The sequence below is a fragment of the Mytilus californianus genome, unplaced genomic scaffold, assembly GCF_021869535.1.
Source record: "Mytilus californianus isolate M0D057914Y unplaced genomic scaffold, xbMytCali1.0.p SCAF_10, whole genome shotgun sequence".
Taxonomy (NCBI): Eukaryota; Metazoa; Mollusca; class Bivalvia; order Mytilida; family Mytilidae; genus Mytilus; species Mytilus californianus.
Genome location: NW_026262582.1, coordinates 7,808,730 through 7,834,007, shown reverse-complemented (window position 1 = coordinate 7,834,007; position 25,278 = coordinate 7,808,730). Strand labels below are relative to the sequence as shown.

The following is a 25,278-nucleotide window of genomic DNA, read 5'->3' as shown; positions in this document are numbered from 1 at the left end:
CATACTGGAACTTCTAAGGAAGAAAGAAAGAAGTTAGCAGTATCCTTTAACTTTACTTTCCGCTAGATAGATCATATTCGCTCACTAAATAATTCACAATTTGGGGACCATGTTGAAAGCATCTATCCCATCAAACTTGAGATAAAGGATACAACAGATACAGCTAAGTCTACCTCATATCTTGACTTACATTTAGAAATTGACAATGATAGTAGGTTAAAAACAAACTTTCCTACAAAAGATATGATGCCAGCTTCCCAATTGTGAAGTTTCCATTTCTTTTTAGCAACATTCCAGCAGCGCCTGAAAACGGAGTATACATCTCCCAGTTGATACGATATTCTAGGGCTTGTATTGTCTATCGTGATTTCCTTGATACAGGGTTACTGCTCACAAGGAAGTTATTAAACCAAGATGTCCAAGTAGTGAAGTTGAAATCATCCCTTCGTAAATTTTACGGACGCCATCATGAGTTGGTTGACCGTTATGGTATATCCGTTTCACAAATGACAACGGATTTGTTCCAATTTTCGTAACAATAATCCCATCCCCTTTTCCTCGAATGTGGATTACTGAAATTGAATATCCCCGGGTTTGTACTAACATGAGCAACACGACGACTGCCATATGCGGAGCAGGATCTGCTTACCCTTCCGGAGCACCTAAGTTCACCCCAGTTTTTGGTTGGGTTCGTGTTGCTCAGTCTTTGGTTTTCTATGTTGTTTTTGTGTACTGTTGTTTGTCTGTTTGTCTTTTTCTTATTTAGCCATGGCGTTGATCGTGAATTTTTGATTTATGAGTTTGAATGACCCTTTGGTATCCTTCGCCTCTCCTTTGCTCACTGCAAATCAGTTGACGAAATGCGATTGATATCGTTGATATTTTAAACGCATTTTGTACTGGTCAATATATCACCAATTCAAAACAAAACAAAATAGAAAAAATATGATTCTAGGCATGCATACCAAAGGTGGCAGCTTGGAAGTAAAGGAATATTGTCAAATATCAAAGATACAACACAAAATTGATTATAATTGGTAACTTCGAAAATTGTAAAGATGTTTTGCTTGTTAATGAATTGTATAGTGTTTTAACTATAAACATGCGCAATGTAATTCTATATTATGATTGCATCGGAGGTAAAATATATATTATGAATTATCGCCGAAACGGAGCTACAACATCTACAGACAAGATACAGATGCTAGATTTCTGTACACCACAGCAGTTCTCTGCTGGTTGAACACATTTCTTTATAAAACACAATTAAAGATTTATAATGCTTCGCCATAACATTTGATTTCACCTACCTGCTTGAATGGACGTTCAAATTTATACTTTCGTTATGCTTATGTCTTTAGTTCTTCTATTTATCATTGGAACATGATTCTTTCTCCAGATTGGTTTGACTGCACTTCACAACGCTGCAACAGGAGGGAATACAGAAATCGTCCATTTGCTTATTGACAATGGTATTGATATAAATTTGCAGACAAATGTAAGTAGTAGATCTATAGGATATTTGTAACAAGTAAAGATTAATAATTTGTCAAATGGTGATCTCTTATGTTGCAAACATTGTAGTCTACATGAGAACGACAAATTAGTGTAGTCTTGTTAATATCAAGTTTAAGGTATTTAGTAGCTTAAATGAGTACAGTTTGGTTACCTGACACTATTTTCCTTAGATATTTTTGACGTCCCGAAAGCATAAAGATTTGTTACAATGAGGTAACAAGACAAGAATGAGACTTTTAAAACATTTGTTGTCAAATCTTACTTTTGTTTTAAATTTAAATTGTAAAATATAACTAAGAAAAAAAATCACTTAAGTACTTGAAACACGACGGGTGTCACATGTGGAGCAATATATGTTGTCCATTCTGGAGCACCTGATATCACGACCTGTGTTGTCCATTCTGGAGCACCTGATATCATGAATTGTGTTGTCCATTCTGGAGCACCTGATATCCCGACCGGTTTAGTCCGTCCTAGATCACCTGCTATCACGACCGGTGTTACCATCAACGTTTGTTGAAATTCATAATAGTATATAAACAACGAATAGCTTAAACACGCACTACCAGAAAAAATGGTACAGTGACTTAACAATTACACACACTGATGGTGAAAATCATAGTTGTCGCTGATTATTCGCATACATTCTGACGTATATGTTGAAGACCACATTGTTTACTTTTATAGACAAACACGGTTCACCAAAATGTTTATTTAAATCAAGCATTTTATTATTTTGATAGAAGAGTGTAGCCAATGGTTGCTCGATTGTATTTTTTAGCATCCGAAATTGGTAAAAAAGGAAAATAAGATTTATCGATTGTGTCCTATTTCGGATTGTGACATATTAAATGAATGAGTATGGATTCTCATTATGGATGTTGCATACATAGCAGACATAGCTTACCCTGTCGACACAACCGGTCTCGCCCCTTTTGCAGGTCTTGCGATTCCCTAAGTTTGCGTTTAATACTTTATTTTTATCATCGGTAAACTACTGTTGCCTCTAATTTATCATTTATCAGTGAAATTTATTATTTACATATCAGAAAAGAACCCCTGATATGTAAAAGATAGGATGAGTTTTCAATTCGTTCATAATTTTGTTATTTTGTTCTTTTTTTTATTTTACATTGACTTCTTGTAAAAATATTCCTTTTTGCTGGTACTATGACGTCATAAACATGTCCATATTGACTTATTTGATCTAAAATAGAAATTTTGCACAGTGTTTTGGCAAGCATAAATAAAAGCTTTCGCTTTACTTGAAAACATAATGCCTACCCAAAACTCTATGTGAAAAGACCTCTTATACCAAATGTCGTTTTGGTAAGGTTTTGACTCGTGTGAACATATCAATACAAACAAGAAGCTAGTTTGGCAAGTTTTCTTTTTCTTGTTTCGTGTCAGTGACAGTAGAAGTAAACTATGTTAAAAAAAATATTCCGGTGTTTTATAAGGATTTTGATGATTCCTCTCAAAATAGATCAAACATTTTGATTCTTGCAAAGGTCATTTATAGTGAAATGCTTTCGCCTTCGAAAAAAGACTTCCTGATTTTGTATGTGTCTAAGATAATTCGTTATGAAAACATCAGAATTATAATTCAAACAATATTAACAAGTTTGGAAAATCAAGAACGACAAGTGTGATTTTCCAACTTAAACAATAGCAGTATATTACCTCTGTAGTATGATATATAATCGTTTTTCAATGTTAAAGCTGGTGTATTGTTTTGCTCAATTCAAAAAGGATGTCTTGCTGATTTATTTTTCTCACTACATTAAGGTGCATATATATATATAGAAGTCTATAAAAAGGACCAACTAGCAAATTTAATATGTACCAGATCGTCTAGAACAGACGATACTGCGCAGATAAGGAAAAAAAATATATATTAAGTCTAAAGATTTGCACAACTGTACTAATGGAAGATAGTAATATACGACGATGATGTTATAAAATCATGTCGACAAATATTTCGGCTTAACAAATAGCCGTCGTCAGTGTCAATAATTTTAACAATACTAATTATATGTGTAAAATAGCTCAATAATACAGATAAGTTTTGGTCTATTGATATAATCCCAAATCTTGAACATCATAAAATAAAACAAAACTCAATTCTTAATATACGTGACTGTGTATATATACATCCCAAATTGTTAAAACGAGTATAAAATAAAACTGCTATTATTTCTTATAGATGCCATTTGAGTATGTACATTTAGTTCCTTTATCCAAAAGCTTTCCAACACGATTTTATAACATCATCTTCGTATATTACCATCTTCTATTAGTACAGTTGTGCAAAAATTTAGACTTATATCTATATATATATATATATATGTGTGTGTGTTTTTACTCATAAAGTATTTATTTTTGAAATATGATATCAACCACCAGACTGAATACACGCTGGGTGCAATACTCTGCTTTCCTAACTTGATTCCATGAATTACTTTCAATAATTCTTTGCATTTACTGTGATTGTTATATGTTTTTCTATCCAGCATGGTAACACTGCACTTCATGTTGCTGTATGGAATGGGAAAACAAAAATCGTCCATTTGTTAATTAACAGTGGTATTGATTACAATTTACAGAACACGGTATGTGGTAGAAAAAGATGGCTCAATACTTGTACATCTCGCCATTGTGTTGTTGTGCGCATGCTGTGGTCATTTCCTATATTCTTGTGTTTCCTTTTTACCTATGTGCTTTGTCTATATGCCATTTTGTATTTCTTTGTTTACGTATTGGTTTGTTTTTATAGTGATTGCAATTATAACACAATGTTGACTACTGTACCCCTATTTTTGACATTTTACCTATTATGTCTGTTTGGTTTGTTCACGCATTGTTGTCTATATAATGGAATCGTATGCGACTGTCATAAAAGTGAGAGTTTTAGCTAGCTTTGAAACTAGGGTTAATCCACCATTTTCTACATAAGAACATGCCTGTACCAAGTCAAGAATATGACAGTTGTTTTCCATTTGGTTGATGTGTTTGAAGTTTTGATTTTGCCAATCGTTAAGGGAGTTTACGTTTTATATTTTCCTTAAAGTTCCAAAAATACACCTTCAATCAAAAGCTTCAAAATAGCTATGAATTGAAATTACTTTGGGAAACAAACCTCTTTTTAAATGGATGATTTATTGTTAAGTGTAGTCTTGTGTCTGATTATTGTAAATTTAAAATGCAATGAAGGAAAATAGACTGGTCAAACATATACTTATATTGAAACACCTTATATTAATTCTGCTTTTCTGTACGTTAGTACTGATTTTCAGTGCCAATACAATTTGATAAAAAAAATGTGGTAAGAAGAAATAGTATATAAATGAAACATATACTTTGAAACGACTTAAACAATGTTAATTATAATAAATAAACACTCATGAGGTATCATCGAGACCGATTTTTTATGACAGTGGATCATTTACAATACAAAAGGCAAATCTTGATCAATGCGAGCAGTATGTTAAGAACAATTCTCTTATATTTATCGCTTTTATTAAAACACTTATTTGTGGCGCCACAATATAGCTTTCCAAAAACAGTGCATGTTTATTCAATCGAAAGAAGACGACATTCTTAACCAGTGCGTCCAAGATGATTAATTCCTGTACATTATGGTATTCACAATTTATGAACTGATTTCCAATAAAGTCATCTTCAAAATTTCCTTTTTTTGAAGATTTTGTTATTTTATAGAAAAGAAGAACTGCACTTTACGATGCTGTCAAACACGATTATAATCATATAGCAAAGATTTTAATTAAATATGGATGTGACAAGAATCTACAAGACAATGTAAGTTTTAAATGGTAAATCGTAATCATATTTTCAACAACCTGGTCTTTTGTCTTCTGATTATAAAGCGATGGTCGTGTATTTAACTACTTCTTACCTTATAAATGACAAAAGCATGTCAATGATCATGATAGTACAGTTGACATCTGTTGATCTGTTTAAATATAAAAAAAAATCTAAGACTTCATCAACAATACCGGAGAGAGAGAGAGAGAGAGAGAGAGAGAGAGCCGGGGATATACAGAAAGAAATCGTTAGCTGTTAGCAGCATAAAGAGAGTAGGAAAATGTGAAAGAGAAAAAGAAAGATGGGTTATGTATATACCATACTACAGCACACCCGTAGCTTCCTGACTGAATTGAATTAGTGCATTTGATTTATCGGGGATTTTTAGTATTCGTATTATCATCTATTGTTTTCTATAACAAAAAAAAACTCAGTTAGGTTGACTGTTTTTTCTGCATATCTTTCTGTCTAAATGCGTTTTCTGACTTTGTTTCTTACTATCGGACTGTGACCGTCAGAAGATGGATGGGTGAAATAGTGAAACATGAATCTCTTATCTTTTGATAAAACCTAAATTTGTCTCTAGTTTTATTGAGGTGCATGTTTGCCACTTGTTATCTTCAAAGTTTCTAAAGATGATTGATTGATTGTTGTTCTTAGTGGACGTGGCTCCTTTCTTGTAAATCACGCACAGCCTAACGAACGCCACACTTTGGCAAATGTTTTAGTGCCGGTCGGAAGAAGACCCGTTGAGACCACATTTATATTCCCCAGTCACCCTTGCGGGAAAATTTCTTAAAAAAGTGCGGAAATATTATGATTGGTATGTCTGTGAATACTTTATAATTCCATGTTCATTTCATTGCACTTTCCAAAAAATCACTTTGCCGTCTAAACATGTATAAATTAGTGAGGATACATGCTAATCTATATCCACATCCCACTGATACTTTCTTTTAAATTATTCAGCCTGATTTAACATGTAGTTAGTCTATATAGTTTATATAGAGTTTATAACGTGTTTTCAATTTTTACAGCACTGGATCGATACCTTTAAGGGTATCATCAGCTCAGAAGTCAGAACTTTGCTACTGACATGATTTGCTTTAAATATCTTTACAGGATCTTTACATTAAGTATACCCAGATTAAACCATTTCTCCGGAATCTTACATGTTTATACCAGATATATTAGCAAGCCAATCTGAGATTTTTTAACAATCATTTTTTAGAACACATTTTTTTTTTATTTCAATTCTTAGATTTAAATATGTAAGCTGCATAAAAATCGACTTTTAGAGGAGGCCAGTTTTGCAATAGACTGAGTTTGTAATATTCCGAGGTTGCTATGGGCTGACTTATCTGGGAGTCAAGACAATGGAATGAGTTGGCATAAATTAAAAAAAAACAATGTTTTAACAAAGATGACATCCTGAATCATTTTGTAAACCAATTATTCCACATAATAAATAATTATTAGGGAGGAAAACATACTACAGTTCGCATAGCACAATTAGGGAAGAGAGTCATATTGATTTTTAATGTCTGGAAGACGGAAAATCGACAAACTAAAACAGGTCTTTCTTATCATTTGAATTTTCGAAATATTGAGGATTTTTTACCCCTAGAATAGATGACCTTAGCTGTGTTTGGCACAATTTTGGGTGTTCAATGCTCTTCAACTTTATACATTTTTTTTGACATTTTCAACTTTTGTGATTTGAGTATCACATATGAGTCTTTTGTAGAAGAAACGCGCATCTGGCGTACACATTGTTATTATCCTAGTATCCATAATGAGTTAATTAAGTTTTATAGATGAGTAGAAATATTCCACTCTGCATATGCTGATTCAATATTTTTAATAATTTAAATTAATCACTCTACCTGCAGCGGTTTCAAATCTATATATATATATTTAAGCATAAAATATATGTCCGGCTTTAAATCTATGTACGGTTCTGAAATCTGTGTCCTATTTTACATTTTTTATTGATAGATTTGAGTCCAAACTTTTACACGGACATAGATTTTCGAATGACTAGACATAGATTTAAGAAAAGGACACAGATTTGAGGATTACCTATATAACTATGCTGTCTTGCAATAATATGCCTTTATATGTTTTGACAAATCATATAAACGTGTAAACTGTGGTATAAAGGTTCTCTCTGTTTAATTAAATTTGTTTCCGGCTTTCAAATGCTCAACTGGTGCTTACATCGTTTTATGTAGACAAGATGACATTCGATTAAGCAACTTTAAATATGAAAAATCCAAAAGATCTTCATCAATGTAAAAAGCTTGAAATTGTTTTTGATTTACCTTAACATTTATTATTTAACTGACTTTTTTCAATCTATTATAAACAGGACAAGCAATTCTACCATGACTACATCAAAAACTAATTTCTATGAAAACCTCGAAAAGTATCGCTTTTATTTCTAAACGAATAATATCTGTGTTTTTCAGTCATATTTAATCAATGAGCATTAATGCCATGTGCCATTGCAATTTTCATTAATATAGGATAACCCAATATCTTTGCGTTGGACAGTTAAACACTCAAAGATCAATATCGGAGTTTTATCAACTTACGCAGTGAATAACGAAATGATTATTTAAACAGTCCTTAAAAAGATTAAATCTAAACTACGAATATTTTTGTCTTCATACAATGGATAAGAAAACATAATATTTACACTAGTACCAGTGGAAATAATGATAACTGTTTAAAGTTGGGAAAAAACACGTAAGTGAATTCAGCAAATAACAGGTCATGTACTCCATTAAAAAGGAAGAAAGTCTGAATTTGGTCAGCTTCAAAGAGATGCACGTCATGAAAATTTAATAATGGAATCAACTGATTCGCAAAATAAAAACTTAAACGTCGTCAAATCTATGCATGATATTAATCACAAGGACCGTTTTCCGTAATTATTTTCACAAGATTTTTTTTCAACTTTCTCTTTTTCTTAAGAGAAAATCTTAAAAAAAATCTTAAGAGCGTTAATATTCTAAAGCTTTATTTCGGTCACGTCGTTAGATTCAGTTTTCTTCAAATGGCTTTCCTACTGAAATATTAATCATCATTTTTGAAGGTGGTAGTTTATTATATTTGGTTGTCCGGATCTAAATCTTTACTGAAATAAACACAAATCGCATGCACTGTAAAAATAAAAGAAGACCTGCGAAATAATTTTATTTTTGTAACGCTGATTATTTCTCATTTTAATTAATAGAATGATGATGTGTACTGTTCAACTTTTAATAATCTCCAGTAATTTTTCGAGTGGTTCATTCAAATACAAAATATCTATGCAAAATGAAAATGTAAGCATCTACATTACACCCTATCACTATAATTGCAAATACGCAGATAAGCGTAATATTTGGGGTTTTTTTTACACAAATACGGTTAATACTTATCTCGTTTGATTTTTTTACATTTGTTATTTCGGGACCTTTATAGCTGACTGTTCAGTATATCCATTGGATTTTGGATGTAAACTGATTTATATTTTAGTCTTAGATACATGATTGTTATATTAGTTGTTATTGGCTTTGAACTAACTGTCAGTAACTGCGAGTACTCTCAGTTCTGTACTTTGTGTCTTTTTTTTGTTTTTGTTAGGGATATATAAATACCATACCATGTCCTGTCTGTGTTTTTTATATGTTTTTTATGCTTTGTACCTGATGAGTTTAGCACTTTCAACTGAATTGTTATAGTTTGTTCTTATGTTGTGCTGCAACACCACTGTCCAAGGTTAGGAGAAGGATTGGGCGCTCACAAACATGTTGAACCCCGCCACATTCTTTATGGGTCTGTCCTAAGTCAGAAGCCTATAGTTTAGTAGTTGTCATTGGTTCTTGTCTGTCATATTTGTTTTTCGTATTTTGTTTGTTATGAATTAGGCCGTAAGTTTTCTCAATTGATTTTTTTTAAATGTTTTCTTCTCAGTGCCTTTATAGCCGACTATACGGTATGGGGTTTTCTCACTGCATGTGAATAGGACAAATATTTCGATGAATACATGCAAATTAAATGAAGCAAAAAGTTAAATCACAAAAATACTGAACTCGGAGGAAAATTCAAAACGGAAAGTCCCTAATCAAATGTCAAAATCAAAAGCACAAACACATCAAACGAATGGACAACAACTGTAATATTCCCGACTTGGTACAGGCATTTTCTTATGTAGAAAATGGTGGATTGAACCGCTAAACCTCTCACTTGTATGACAGTCGCATCAAATTCCATTGTATTGACAACGATGCGCGAATAAAACAAACAGACATAATTGGTAAAAATGTCATAATAGGGGTGCAGCAGTCAACAACGTTCACAATTTTAATCACAACAAAAACAAACAAATATTTAACAAAGAAGCACAAAAAAGTATATATCACATTTAACAACCTCGTTCATTGCTTACTTATCTTTGTATTTCATTTATGTATGCCAAATCAACCCATTAAGGATCGAGGGATGTTAAGCACTGGGACAGAATCGTTATTTTAACATTAACTCTGGCGTAGAATCGCGTGTTTGACGTCAGAATGTAAAAGTCATACAGGTAGAGATATAAAATAATTTGTCGTTCAAAGTATGCAAAAATTAAAATAGAACAATAACACAATGGCGGGATGTTAAAAGTACAGAGACACGTCATATGTATCAAAGAAACATAAAAAGTCACTGACAGAAAGTAAAATCTTGAAGTAGCACGATTAATAGAAATTATCGCAAAATGAAATACACTTACATTGTAATAAAAATTATCATATCATTACATTTGAAAAAAATTCACGGCTTTCGAGTGGCTAACCCTTATACAGATAATCGAAAGAAAATATTGAATCAATGCATAGCACAAATCAAAATTCTCTATAATTTAATTAATAATTGTCTTTTTTAAAGTATGGAAATACTATGTTACATCAAGCTGCTAGGAATTACAACTATGAGATGGTAAAATATTTGTTAAAAAAGGACGGTGACCCATTGCTACTCAATATTAAGGTAATTACCAGTGGTAATGTTTGTATATATCTATAAAATGCTGTCCTTCATTTTCAGATATCTCATAAGCCAAATCCGCATTGTTACATGAACGAACGAAGTTGTTTTTAAAAATTTGTGTACTTAATAGGCTAGTGGTGATCAATGACTTGCATTAAGACCAGACATATCTTAACTAAAACTATACCTGTACCTTGTGAATTTTTTATCTAGCTTATTTTCTCACTGTGAAGTTACAGTTGTCCAACTTGTTGTCTATTACTAGACTTCAAACTTGCAAAGGCTGTAAATAGAATCATTTGTAATGGAATAAACTGTACTGTAACCAACTGTTTGTTTACGCTCGCATAACAAATGGTTTTGTCGACAATTATTTAAAGACTGTAAGATCAATTGTAGATTAAGTGTTTTTTTTAACAGCCTCATTTATTGTTATTATCTTGGTTAGTTGAATTTATATTGATTTTATCTGAATTTTTATATCCTTCATTTTTAGCTGTACTTAGCAGTATTGAATTCAGTAAATTTAAAACGAACTACTTTGAATTATTCTCATACAAGCATTAAACGAAATTTGAAATCTACTTGGACTAAACAAACATGCCTTCGACCAGGCCATAACATTAATTATCAAATAGTACACTTGCTTAAGCATGTTTAGTGCGGTTCCGATATATCAGTAAAAAATGATTTATGATACAACAATAAATGAAAAACAAACTTGACAGACAGCAACCAGCGACATCCACTGAATTAAAGGCTCGTGACTTTGTACAAGCGCATTTAGAATCAGGTGGGGTTTAACATGTATGTCAGCTCACAACCTGTGAGAGTGATGTCACTGTACAACCACTTATGTGTTTCAGTGCAACTCCTTTTATGGGACACATAGTTTTTCAAAGGATTAGTTTTTCAGATACAACCACTGTATTTGCCTAACGCTGGAGTAATATAAAAATTATGACAAAACAATTGCAGCAGCAATCAATATATAGGTATATATTCAACCATTTAACAAAATGTATTGTTATTCAGGGGGAGACGCCAAAAGACCTGACCATCGATGAGGAAATAATACAGATATTAAAGGTAATATATACATGAAAAGTAAAATAACAAAAATACATTACTCAAAGGAAAATTCAAAACGGAAAGTCCCTTATCAAATGGCAAAATCAAAAGCTTAAACACATCAAACGAATGGAAGACAACTGTCGTATTCCTGGCTTGGTACATTTAAATCCTTATGTAGAAAGTTTTGATTAAATCTAAAAAAAATTTATCTAGCTTATTTTCTCACTTTTATGACAGTCGCATACAGTTCCATTACATTGACGGCAATGTGTGAACAAAACAAACAGACATAAACATGTCAAAAAATGGAGTAAAAAATTATGTTATAATCTTAATCACTATTAAAACAATATCAAATTGATTATTTTATTGATAATTTGAACACATTTTATTTTATAAATCTGCATTAAGTAAACACCAACATTTAAGACTTCTTGCTGTTTTGTAGTATTATGAAAAGACCTTTTTACCTGGTGAGTAATTTGTAACAGGTGTTCAGTAGATCTTGTTGTTTCATGGTTTATTTTGCCTTTAACTTTAAACCCAAAAATCCATCAATACACACTAGCATCCATGACATAGACAATGGTCCTAATATAGGTTTTAAGCATTAACCACAACCATATATATATATGTAAAATCTGAATTAGAATTTATGTAGTATTAAACAAAATTCGAACATTGCATGATCGCAGATCTTTATATGACAGATTCACGCAGGAATGAAAATAAGAAAGGGCTGAATAAAAAAAGTCAATCATTACTATGGTGTTTAATGTACTACTGTTTAGATAATAAGCTTGTTTTGTCTGGTTTTAAAATATTTCTAAATTAGTACTGAAATTGTGCTTTTTATAAACTACAAAGGAAGTGCTGAATTTTTAGCACATATTAACAAATAAAATGAAATGAAGTCGTAAATGGCCGTTCCGATAAGAAAATTATCTGCACTCTCTGATAAATAAAGCTTTTTACCCCGCAATATAATTTAAGTTTTGAAAAAATGTCATATAGCAAAATATCTTTTGGGAAACATTGGTAAGGGTCTATCTCAAATCAAAGTATTTAAAATATCTAAAGACAAGATCTGTAAATGAGGATGTTTCGGCAGTTTTCATTTTTTTTTTTTTTTTTTGCAATTAATGCAAATACCTTCAATGCCTAAGGAAGAAATGTAAAAACACACAAAAAGAAACCAGGCTAACTATTCATTACAACAGATGCGTGCTTCGTCTATATACGAGTCTTCAGCGGCGCTTAAATAAAATCAACTTGAAAGCCAAATTAATAACGATACAATGTAGGAACGATACGATACAACAAGGAATTTTTAAGATGCCGATCATTTGGATACCTAAGCTTCACAAAATTCCGTACAAACAACGGTACATTGCCGGCTCATCTGCATGTTCGACTAAAGAATTGTCCATTAGATTGACAAAAACTCTGTCCGCAGTGAAAGAGGGTCTTCGGAAATACTGTGAAACTGTTTTCCTCGCGTAGTGTTATTAACCATATGTGGATTCTAAAAAAACTCTAAAGAACTTCTGAATGATTTTCAATCTCGATTTTTTTCTGAAATAAGTTCTATCAAAACTTTAGATTTTTCAACCCTGTATACATGTAGCACCATTCCCCATGTGAAATTGAAAAATCGTCTAATAGAAATAATCCACAATGCTTTTTAACATAAAAATGGTAGCATACGCTATAAATTTATTACTTTGGGATACCATACAGCATATTTTGTTAATAGAGAACAAAAAGGTAAAACATGCTACACGGAGAAACAAGTGATCAGTATGCTAGAGTTTCTTATTGACAACATATGTGTTGAATTTGGAGGTAGACTTTTTCAACAGATTGTCGGCATTCCTATGGGAACGAACTGTGCGCCTCTCCTTGCCGACCTCGTCTTATTTTCATATGAATCGGAGTTCCTTTAGACACTTGTCAAAAACAAGAAGATCAAAGAAGCCAGGTCATTTAATTTCACATCCAGATATATTGATGATGTTCTTTCCATTAATAATTCAAACTTTTCTGATTGGGTTCCATTTATAAATCCCCCAGAACTAGAAATTAAAGAAACAACAGACACGGTTTCCTCCGCATCATTTTTGGACTTATACATCGAATTTGACATACACGGTCATATCAGTACCAGAATCAATGACAAACGAGACGATTTTAATTTTGAAATTATCAATTTCCCCAACCTTTGTTGCAATATACCAACTTCACCTGCATATGGGAGATACATTTCCCAACTTATTCGGTATTCAAGAGCATGCAGCAACTACTCATACTGTGTAAAACGTCACCAGTGTCTGATCAGAAAGTTGATGAACCAGGGGTATGTCATAGAACGTTGATAAATATTCCGTATCAACTTCACAAATAATACACGATGGTCTTGAAGTATAGATTCTTGAAACTGACGTTGTTTATCATCTTAATAACGTGTTATAGTATTCTTTTATTTGTCTTTATGACTATTACTTTTACTGTTTTGTCTGTTTTTGGTGGTATCCATTTGACGTGGCTCTGTACTTCTACATCCCGTCATTGTGTTACTGTTCTATGATAATTTTTGTATTCTTTTCTTTCATTTTTGCTGGTGTGCTTTGTCTGTATGCCTTTTTGTGTTTCTTTGTTACATATGATGTAGCTCTGTACTTATACATCCCGTCATTGTGTTATTGTACCATGGTAAATGTCTGTTAATATATTTGTTTGTTTTTATAGTGATTAAGATAATAATACAATGTTGACTGCTGTACCCCTATTTTTGACATTTATACCTATATTGTCTGTTTGTTTTGTTCACACATCGTTGTCAATATAATGGAATTTTATGCGACTGTCATACAAGTGAGAGGTTTAGCTAGCTATAACATGTATAAAACCAGGTTAAATCCACCTTTTCCTACATTAGAAAATGCCTGTACCAAATCAGGAATATGACAGTTGTTATTCATTCGTTTGATTTGTTTGAGCTTTTGATTTTGCCATTTGATTAGGGACTTTCCTTTTTGAATTTTCCTCGGAGTTCAGTATTTTTGTTATTTTACTTTTTAAATATATCTTAATAATTACCTTTTTCCATTTCATCAATTTAAAGCTTCATAGCAAACTTTTGATCCTTCAAAATATCTGTATTCCGTTTTTACATTTCATAGTAGGAGAAATGTGAACATGCATGTGCGTAATATATCAATCGAGATATGTAAACACCTTACGATGGAACAGAGTTAACGATTCTGTTGCGAAATGGAAAGTTGAATATTTGAATGTTGGGTATACTTGAGTGAACTTGTGATTAAGCATACCACAAAAACTAGGAGGTATAATTCATATTACGATCTTTTCCATGATATTTACTCAAATGGATGACTTCAAACTAAACTAGCATCTATGAAAATGGGATAATTTTAATTTCCCACAAAAACTGTTGCCAGGACAGATATGCAAATGCACGCTTTAAAAAGATCAATTTTTTAATCTTTTAACTGTCTAAGGATTTTTTTTAGTGGAATTTATGATTATGCGTATTAATTTCGCACCTACCATAATCCACTGTTTTGTGAAAATTTTTTTTATTTCAAAAGTTAACACAAATCGCGAAGCACCATACTATTTTTTCAGTATAAACACTTATATTAGAGGAAAAAATCCTAAATCATGAACCTACATTAAATAAAGGCAACAGTAGTATACCGCTGTTCGAAATTCATAAATCGATTGAGAAAAAAAACAAATCCGGGTTACAAACTAAAACTGAGGGAAACACATCAAATATAAGAGGAAAACTACGACACAACAGAAACACAACACACACAGAAACGAACTATAATATAACGATGGCCATTTTCCTGACTTGGTACAGGACATTTTAAGAAAAAATGGTGGGTTGAACCTGGTTTTGTGGCTAGCCAAACCTCCCGCTTTTATGGCAATGTTAAATATAATATTAAAATGACAACATTACATGACAGGACTACAATACAAATAAATGGGAGAACATATAGGACAGAGAAACATACGAATAATAGCTAACAAAAGGTACCAGGTTTAAAATTCAATACGCAAGACGCGCGTTTCGTCCACCCAAGACTAACCAGTGACGCTCAGATAAAAGAAAGTACGAAAGCCAAAACAAGTACAAAGTTGAAGAGCATTGAGGACCAAAAGTTCCAAAAGGTTGTGCCAAATACGGCTAAGGTTATATGTCTGGGATAGGAAAATCCTTAGTATTTAGAATAATTCATACTTTTGTAAACAGTAAATTTATAAAAATGACTATATAATAGATATACATGATAACACCGAAGTGGTGACTTACTACAGAATAAAAACGGACACATAAAACAACATAAACCAGCACATACAACTTAACATAAACCAGCGCATAAAACATTAAACTTTTAAAGAAACATAGAAAGAGATGTAAAACATTAAAAAAAAAGTAAAATTACATAATACCGAACTCCGAGGAAAATTCTAAACGGAAAGTCCCTAAGTAAATGGCAAATTCAAAAGCTTAAACACATCAAACGAATGGATAACAACTGTCATATTCCTGACTTGGTACAGAAATTTTCTTATGTAGAAATGGTGGATTAAACCTGGTTTTATAGAAATTTACCAACTGGGCAATTTTATCTTCTATGGTAAAGAAGAATTCTATTTCTTTTGTTTAACTTCAATTCAATATCAGCTTCAACTAACTGTGTTTAGATTGAAAATTGAGGCTTTCATTGTGTAGATACAAGTAAACAGGTGTGATTATCCCATTTGATTACATAGTATTGGCTGCCGGATCCAAAGTATTGTCATATTAGCCTATTATATCTATTTGGGTTGCTTTCTGACATAATCCTCAACTGAACCCATCAGTAGCCTGATGTTCTTCTTCCAGTTGATGAACTTAGGAATGTTGTATTGTTATTGTTTTGTTACGATGGAACAGAGTTAACGATTCTGTTGCGAAAGGGAAAGTTGAATATTTGAATGTTGGGTATACTTGAGTGAACTTGTGATTAAGGATACTACCAAAATTAGGAGGTATAATTCATGTTATGATCTTTTCCATGATATTGACTCAAATGGATGACTTCAAACTAAAATATCATCTATGAAAACGAGATAATTTCAATTTCCCAATTGCAAACGTCCCATTTCTCAACACATCCTCTGATCGGTACTTTGTATGTTTTTTTTTAGTTTGGTGTGTGCTTTGTGTCGATCTGTTGAGTTAAGTCATTTTCAACTGTTTTTGTAGTTAGCTCTTATGTTGTAATACAGTCCACGTTCCAAGGCTGAGGAAGAATTGAGCAATTTAAAACATGTGTTATGCTGCCCGATTGTGTATGTGTCTGTTCCAAGTCGGGAGCATGAAATGTAGTGATTGTCGTTGTAAAATCGGTATTTGGTCTTTTTTTAGAAATGAGATGGTATATTTTCTCGTCTGAATTGTGTCACATTTTGTGATGCCGATTCGTTCATAGCTGAATATGCGGTATGGGTTTTGCTCATCGTTGAAGGCCTTTGGTTACTGATAATTGCTTAAATTCTAGTCAATTGGATTCCGTTAGATAGATGTCTCATATTCAATCATACCAACTTATTTTAAATCAAGGAGGATTCTACTTCGTCAAAACTACCTCCAAATTATGATAACTATTTTTTTATAGTGAAAATGGAAGCCATTGTAGAGATGATGCGCTATAATGCACTATTTAATGTACTTTATACCGTTTGTCAACTTAAAACTGTTGTCTGGTTGGGTGTTAAAGAGAAATTCCAAACATTAATAAAACACTATAATAAATTCTAAATATTTCGTTAAAGGGCAGATCAAAGATGTTTAGAGGTTGAATAGATATAAGAAGATGGTATGAGTGCCAATGAGACAACTCTCAATCCAAGTCACAATTTGTAAAAATGTAAACCATTATAGGTCAAAGTACGCCTTCAACATGGAGCCTTGGCTCACACAGAACAGCAAGCTATAGAGGGCCCCAAAATGACTAGTCTAAAACCATTCAAACAGGAAAACCAACGGTCTAATCTATTTTTCCATTTAAGTATATTTAGTGAATAAAATCACTAGTATGCTTAAATTTTGATTGAAAATACGTGAATGAAAATTAAAATAAAAGTCTGAAACAATTTGTTTCTTATTCAAACAAATCTACTCGTTGTGTTCATTAAAATGTTAGAAAAACTCGACCCATCAATTTTATTTTTTGTTATTGTCAATTTTTAATATAATCATACATATCTTATTAATATTATATTAACATGTAGCCTTAAATGTATTAATGTAATATAATCTGAAGCGAGACGATGCATAAAATTTGTTTTGCTCTATACGTTTTCAAGACAAAATATCGACTCAAACTCGCTTGAACATGAAAAGGAGTATCCGACTTCCTCAATTCGATAAGATTATTGCCAAATTTTGGGATTTTTCCACAAAAACTGTTTCCAGGACAGATATGCAAATGCACGCTTTAAAATATCAATCTTTTAATCTTTTGACTGTCTAAGGATTTTTTTTAATGGAATTTATGATTATGGGTATTAAATTTCCAAATGTATTAATTTCGCACCTACCATAATCTACTGTTTTGTGAAAATTTGTTTTTATTTCAAAAGTTAACACAAATCGCGAAGCACCATACTATTTTTTCAGTATGAACACTTATATTAGAGGATAAAATCCTAAATCATGAACCTACATTAAAGTTTTAAAGAAACATAGAAAGAGATGTAAAACATTCAAAAAAAGTAAAATTACAAAAATCCGAACTCCAAGGAAAATTCTAAACGGAAAGTCCCTAAGTAAATGGCAAATTCAAAAGCTTAAACACATCAAACGAATGGATAACAACTGTCATATCCCTGACTTGGTACAGACATTTTCGTATGTAGAAAATGGTGGATTAAACCTGGTTTTATAGACATTTACCAACTGGGCCATTTTATCTTCTATAAAAAAGAAGAATTCTATTTCTTTTGTTTAACTTCAATTCAATATCAGCTTCAAGTAACCGTGTTTAGATTGAAAATTGAGGCTTTCATTGTGTAGATTATTTACGGATATTATATTATCCAATATTTCTAGATTAGACTTGTATTTCGTTTAATTAACAGTCCAACAAATTAAGAAAAAAACATCGTTGAAGAGCATGAAAAACAAAACGTCATAAACGTTGTGCAAAATCTGACTTCGCACATTTATGCAATCTTAACTTAAGGCTTAGACAGATTTTTATAATTTATGTAATATTAACACAAAATGACTATTCAAATGCTATTTCGAATCCAGTGTGTGTTTAGCCGTACCAATGAACTTCTTAATGTTTGTCTCTACCTTTCGATTAAAATTCTAAGAAAATAACTTAGTGTAGCAGGTTAATGTGACAATAAAGAAACAATCGATTGGATTGAAATTCAAGTGCTTTTTTTAAAAACGTGGGAAATAATTACTACAAAAAAGTATAAAAAATACTTAAGTTGATGATAATTTGTGCATGATATTTCTACATAACCACAATGATAAGACAAACAAAAACACAATTCTATTCTCTGCATATCTAGTTTCTATAATTATGTTTCATATGAATATTAAACAAAATGTACAAGTATCAAGAATAAAGATAAATAAAGGGTTTGTCTGAAGAAGTCATGATCATCACGACATCACTTATCAGTAAAAGAAATAGTAGGAGTTTTGGTCTTTGACAGTTCTGACCCCCTTTACCGGACAAAATCTGGTTTATATGACTGTTCTGGATAGAAGTTTGGGTCAACTTAACCTGACTAGTACACGGTATTCGAGTTGTAATTATAAAGCAAATAAAGGTCTGCTTTGTTATTTTTTAAGTCAACTTACAAAGCAGTCAAAATTTATGTTGAAAGTTTCACATTGAGACTGCAAAACTATATTGATTGTTGGTTTATCACAAATAAAGCTGAGAGTTTTGTCATTTGGCATTTCAGGTCTCCCAACTGAAGTTAAAAAATTCGATAAGAAATCAGCGAAGGTGTTCTCTAGTCTTTTGGAAGAAGAAAGTTATCCACACTTTGAATCGCGTGTAATGTTAGTTGGCGAAAAGGGTAAAGGGAAGACAACTATAGCCAGATATCTTGTAGGAAAACGACCCTCTAGATTCAGGATTGCAACCAACGGGATAGAATTATTCAATGGGCTTTCATATATAGATCGTCAAACAAAGGATTGGCTTGGTGGAAGGCAAGGTAAGACATAAAACAACATGGAACAGTTCGAGGAGTTTAAATTACTTGTCAGTCATAATTGAAAGCAATGGCAATGCTTCTTTTATCACTTAATTTGCAGGAATAGTTTCTTTTATTGTTAATTTCATCCACCTTGTAATAAATATGACACTTGGTGTGATATTTAACGTATGTACATTTTTTTAAATCAATGTTCTAAATTTGAGTAACAGTTTTGAATTTTAGATCTTTTGTAAAGTATTCTAAATAATATTTTTATACATATAAAAACTATTCGAATATACATCCACAACATAGGCTCCTTGAGAAACCCCAAACCCTGTGTACTCATTGTACATCGTAGTATTTAAATGCACGTCTGAATAAACGACATGAATACCTTGATCCATTCACATAAAGTGTTCAATTTAGGTTTCTCTGGCTCAAGCCAAGCCCATATTCTGACATAATCCTCAACTGAAACTATCAGTAGCCTGATGTTCTTCTTCCAGTTTATGAAAACAGGAATGTGGTATTGTTACTGATTTGTTAACAACAATGTCTGTTGTTTTTTTTTTCTACGATGCAAAAGTAAACGGTTATAGCAGAACTATATTTGAATTGGGACAACCTAAAAGATTGAATTTTACCTTCTTTAGGGTTATGGTCTCTACTTCCCCCTTGGGGTTGAAAATTTTGATGTCAACAGTTTGGTAGATATAAAAGAAATGACTGGTATAGTTTTATCTTTGAGGAAATTAGGTGTTGTTGGGTTTTTTACGAATTCAAGTTGTAGATGTAGGAAAATGCACATTCCTTATAGCATCTGTACACAATTACATTTTTTCTTTCGGGTCAAACAAAATATTGTGTATTCCTATGCAAAATGAACATTTAATAGATAAAGTCAAATATGGCACACATATTTAAGTATGAAAGAGGGACGAAAGATACCAGAGGGACAGTCAAACTCATGGATCGAAAACAAACTGACAACGTCATGGCCAAAAATAAAAAGACAAACAGACAAATAATAGTACAGATGACACAACATAGAAAACTAAAGACTAAGCAACACGAACCCCACCAAAAACTGGGGGTGATCTCAGGTGCTCCGGAAGGGTAAGCAGATCCTGCTCCACATGTGGCACCCGTCGAGTTGCTTATGTTATTACAAATCCGGTAAATAGTCTTATTCGGTAAGTCACATTCGTGAAAAGGGAAGGGTATTGTAGTTAAGACATAAGGAACATATCCGATATCATCTGTGAAACGGTTATTCCATAACGGTCAACCAACTCGTGATGGCGTCCGTAAAATTTACGAAGGGATGACTTCAACTTCACCATTTGGAACTCTTGGTTTAATAGCTTCCTTGTGAGCAGCAATCCTCTATCAAGGAAATCATGATAGGAAACACAACCCCGGGAATATCGTATCAATTGGGAGATATATACTCCGTATGCAGGCGCTGCTGGAATGTTGCTACATAGAAATGGAAAGTTCACAATTGGGAAGCTGAAATCATCTCTTTTGTCGTAAAGTTTTGTTTTCAACCGACCCTCATTGTCAATTTCTAGAAGTAAGTCAAGATATGAGGCAGACTTAACTGTATCTGTAGTATCCTTTATCTCTAGTTCGATGGGATAGATTCGTTCAACATAGTCACCAAATTTTGTATTATTTAGTGAGAGAACATCATCTATATAGCGGAACGTAGAGTTAAAAGATATTGCTAACTTCTTATCTCTCTTCCTATGAAATAAACTCCGACTTATTTGATAATTAAGTATATAAGTTTTGAAGGCCATAATAATTTGATACATTGGAGGCGATATTATGATTTTGGATTGAATGTCATTGAATAAATAAATGTCTATTTGCATGCATTCTTCAAATAGTTACAGAGCTTAATTGGAAGCGATCTAGAAATAGCTTTCAACACACAAGATAATCTAGAAGTATTCGGCCATGAACAATAATAACGTGGAAAAAAATATTTCTGATTGCTCTATATGCTGGACATACCAATACAAAATGAAATTCGTTCTCAACACATTGCATGCTGCAACATGCTTATAAACACAGTTCTCTTTGTATATCAGAGAAACGACCAACTTCAACAATTCACCTAAATGTACCACTTTGTAGTTTTGAAGGAATGTGAACATTATTAATGTAGCTCAAATAATTCTCAAGACAAAAATCAATCTTTACATTTCTATAAACACTTCATTTCTCACAATCATATATCTGCAAACTATTTTTGAAGATATTGGTCTTTAATGCGTATCTTTATACAAACATCAGTCGATTTATTAATATCATTTTGGTCAATCCAAATATAGTACATTCCAAGACTAAATAACAGAATTTTCCGTTAAAGTGTTGCAACATTCCAAGGTAAACGTAGGAATTTACGATTTGAAGTTCTTGATTATTATACTAGTATATGAAACGTTTATTTTCATGTTGCCATCCATTTACTATTACATTAAATATAATGTCATTTGAAGCGAAACTATGTTGAATCATTACACTAATTACATTGTTCTTATAACATTACTTACCTTGAATGTAATGTATCAAGATAGTTTAGAAATAACAATCAATCAATAGAAATCAACGCACAAACCAAACAGTTAATATGATTTCACTTAATGAAGAGGCATAGATATAAATGGGACATTCAAACGCATAAGTCGAAAATAAACTGACAACGCCGTGACAAAAAAAGGAAGGGACAACAATCCAAACAACGATATACGAAACACAGCATTACAAACTAAAGACTGAGCAACACGAACCCCATCAAAAAAGAGCAGGAAGAGGATCTCAGGTGCTCGAGAAGGGTGAGCAGATCTTGTTCAACATGAAGTACCCATTGTGTTGCTCATGTAAGTACAAATCCGGTGATAAGTCTTATTCGGTAAGTCACATTCGTGGAAATTAGAACGGGATTTGGTAACAACAATTGGAACATGTCTGTCGTCATCTGTGACACAGATGTTCCATAACTGCCAACCATTAACTTATTTTTGACAAATATGTGTATATTGAACCTGGTCACAGATTATATGCATTATACCTTTTGACATTTTTAATAATCTCTTATTTTAGATTTTTCACTCGAGGAATTGGCTGTTAGCAGATCTCTTTTACAAGAAGACAACAGAAAGAAAAATTTAATATCACCAATTAAAACGTATACCAGTAAATATATACCCGACGTGTCATTATCGGCCGTTGACGGAAAACTTAAACATGAATCAAATGAACCATCTTCCTCCGATGCGACTTTAGAGTATGACTTTGATGGTTTGTCGTCTACTAAAACATTTATTACTGAAAATGTTAAAACCATGTCTGATCATCAGTTAAAGACAGTACCCGTTTATTCTGGTATTTGTGGAACAGACATGCAAGACATAATCCGTGGTGCGGAAAGGCAGTCTGGTAGATTATTTGACGACAATCAAAGTTCGGATTGCCCTAGCAATCGGAATGAACCAGTAATACATGACTACCCGACTGTAAAAGAAAATACTGATTCCATGAATAAAAGAGAATTAATTGAAGCTCTGCATGACACTGTTTTAGATGATACATGTTCGAAATCACGGTTAAATGGTGACATGCACATACAAACTTTAACTAAATCTGGAGTTATCAGGAAGCTAAAAAATATTTTTGGAGTTACCAAAACAGTCAAAGAAATCAAAGTCTCAATCACAAAAGAGAAATTTTTAAAGAAGTCTATTCAAGCTGGGAAAAGGCAGTTACATAACAAAATGATAGCACCTATAATTATCTGGGATTTTGGTGGACATGATGTTTTCTATTCAACACATCAAACTTTTTTAACGTATAGAGCTATTTACATGATAGTGTTGGATGGAAGTAGAACCCTCGACGATCCTTGTCAACATGAACAGTATATCCCAGGGAAAAGTGGACCTAAAACAGCAAAAGGTATTTAAAAGAAAATCTTATACTAGTATGGCCTTTTCAATAATACACCCTTATCAACCTGAGACAATTTTAAAAACCCAAGAGATCTGCTGGGTTAAAACGGTGTAGGATATTGAAAATGCCATTTCATTTGCACTTTATTATATACCTCAAGTAGATTTTCTGGTGACATGACGTAATGCAGAAAAGATGTTTGAAAAAGCCTTTGCAATCATGACTTATCATCATTGATGGCTGATACAGCACAAATGTCATTGATTGTGTTACATATACAATTTACTTGTTTGTACTACATGAAGAATGAGGGAATGTAGTATGATTGGAAATGAGACAACCGTCAACCAGAGCTCACACGACTAAAATAAAAGACGATTGAAGGTCACCGTATGGCATTGAACAATGTGCAAAACCCATGCCGTATAGTCAGCTATGAAAGGTCCCGACAAAAAAACGTGAAACATCTCTAACAAGAAAACGACAACCTAATTCATACAATATAATGTATTAAAAACAACTATGACAAACATGAACCAACAACAATCACAAAATTACAGGCTCCTCACTTAGGACAGGCACATAAATAATCTGGTGGGGTTAAACTTGTTTGTGTGTGCCACACCCTTCCATAACCTGGCATATTATAAAAAGATATATTTATCATAAATGAATCATGTTGCAAATATTTATTTATTTTCATATCGAAGGAAATCCAAAATTTGGTAATTCAAAACATTCACAAATGGAAATCTTACATTTTGGAAATCATTTAAAATTAAGGAATGTATCTCCCTCATGCAAAGCTCTGATTCCTTTCCCGGCTTTAGCTATACTGTTTGGTCCTATTTCGTTTATAGCTCTTCATATTTTTAATACGCTGGATGTTCAAATATTTTGGCCTCGAGCATCACTGAAGAGACATTGATTGTCGAAATGCGCATCTGGTGCAGAAAAATTGGTACCGTTTATGTTATTACAGTAAACCTTATGATCCTCAAAAGTTTAATCCATTAACTGCTACGCGTATTTTTGTTAATAAATTTCAACCATATCACATTTTATTACAAGAGCAAACGTTAACTATACGCTGAATTGGTTGAAGTTATTAAATGTTTTATGTGTAGACTGGATCTTGATATCTTTATCTTAAAATTTACGATAAAAGAGATGATTTTCCATTTCCTATTGTTAATTATCCATTTTTAGATGGTGACGTTCCACTGGCACAATTTTTAGGTGTTTTTATATCCCAAATTGTTCGATTCGCTCGTGTATGTCACAATGTATTTGATTTAAACGAAAGAAATTTCTGTATTATTGATAAATTATTACACCAGGAAATTCGATATCACAAACTTGTCAAAAAATTTACTATATTTTATCACCGGTACAAGGACATCCTTTTTAAATATAGATCAACGTGCAGACATCTTATACGTTCATGTATTTCATATCCCATCTTTTATGGTAATATTCTATACAAAGCACACAAATGTCGTCATTCACCTCAAAAGCTAACCAAACCTTTAAACAGACTTATTCAGAAGGAATATAGTTACGATACTGTTGTCAAGTCATGAAATATGGCATTTTTTTGTAACTAATATTAATTCACTCATA

The 25,278-nt window shown here is 32.4% G+C and overlaps 1 protein-coding gene across 3 annotated transcripts in view; it reads left to right on the top strand.

The window, feature by feature from the left end:
• LOC127717546 (putative ankyrin repeat protein RF_0381) overlaps positions 1–25,278 on the top strand; it is a 59,635-nt gene that overhangs the window by 19,711 nt on the left and 14,646 nt on the right. For 2 of the 3 annotated variants that reach the window (XM_052223230.1, XM_052223231.1), the window contains exons 6-13: positions 1,400–1,498; positions 4,032–4,130; positions 5,239–5,337; positions 10,267–10,368; positions 11,404–11,457; positions 11,891–11,915; positions 19,453–19,710; positions 22,810–23,661. In XM_052223230.1, the coding sequence (XP_052079190.1) occupies positions 1,400–1,498; positions 4,032–4,130; positions 5,239–5,337; positions 10,267–10,368; positions 11,404–11,457; positions 11,891–11,915; positions 19,453–19,710; positions 22,810–23,661 (1,588 nt within the window). Of the gene's footprint in view, positions 1–1,399; positions 1,499–4,031; positions 4,131–5,238; positions 5,338–10,266; positions 10,369–11,403; positions 11,458–11,890; positions 11,916–19,452; positions 19,711–22,809; positions 23,662–25,278 lie in introns of those variants that run through there. The other variant, XM_052223232.1, reaches the window with a different exon arrangement.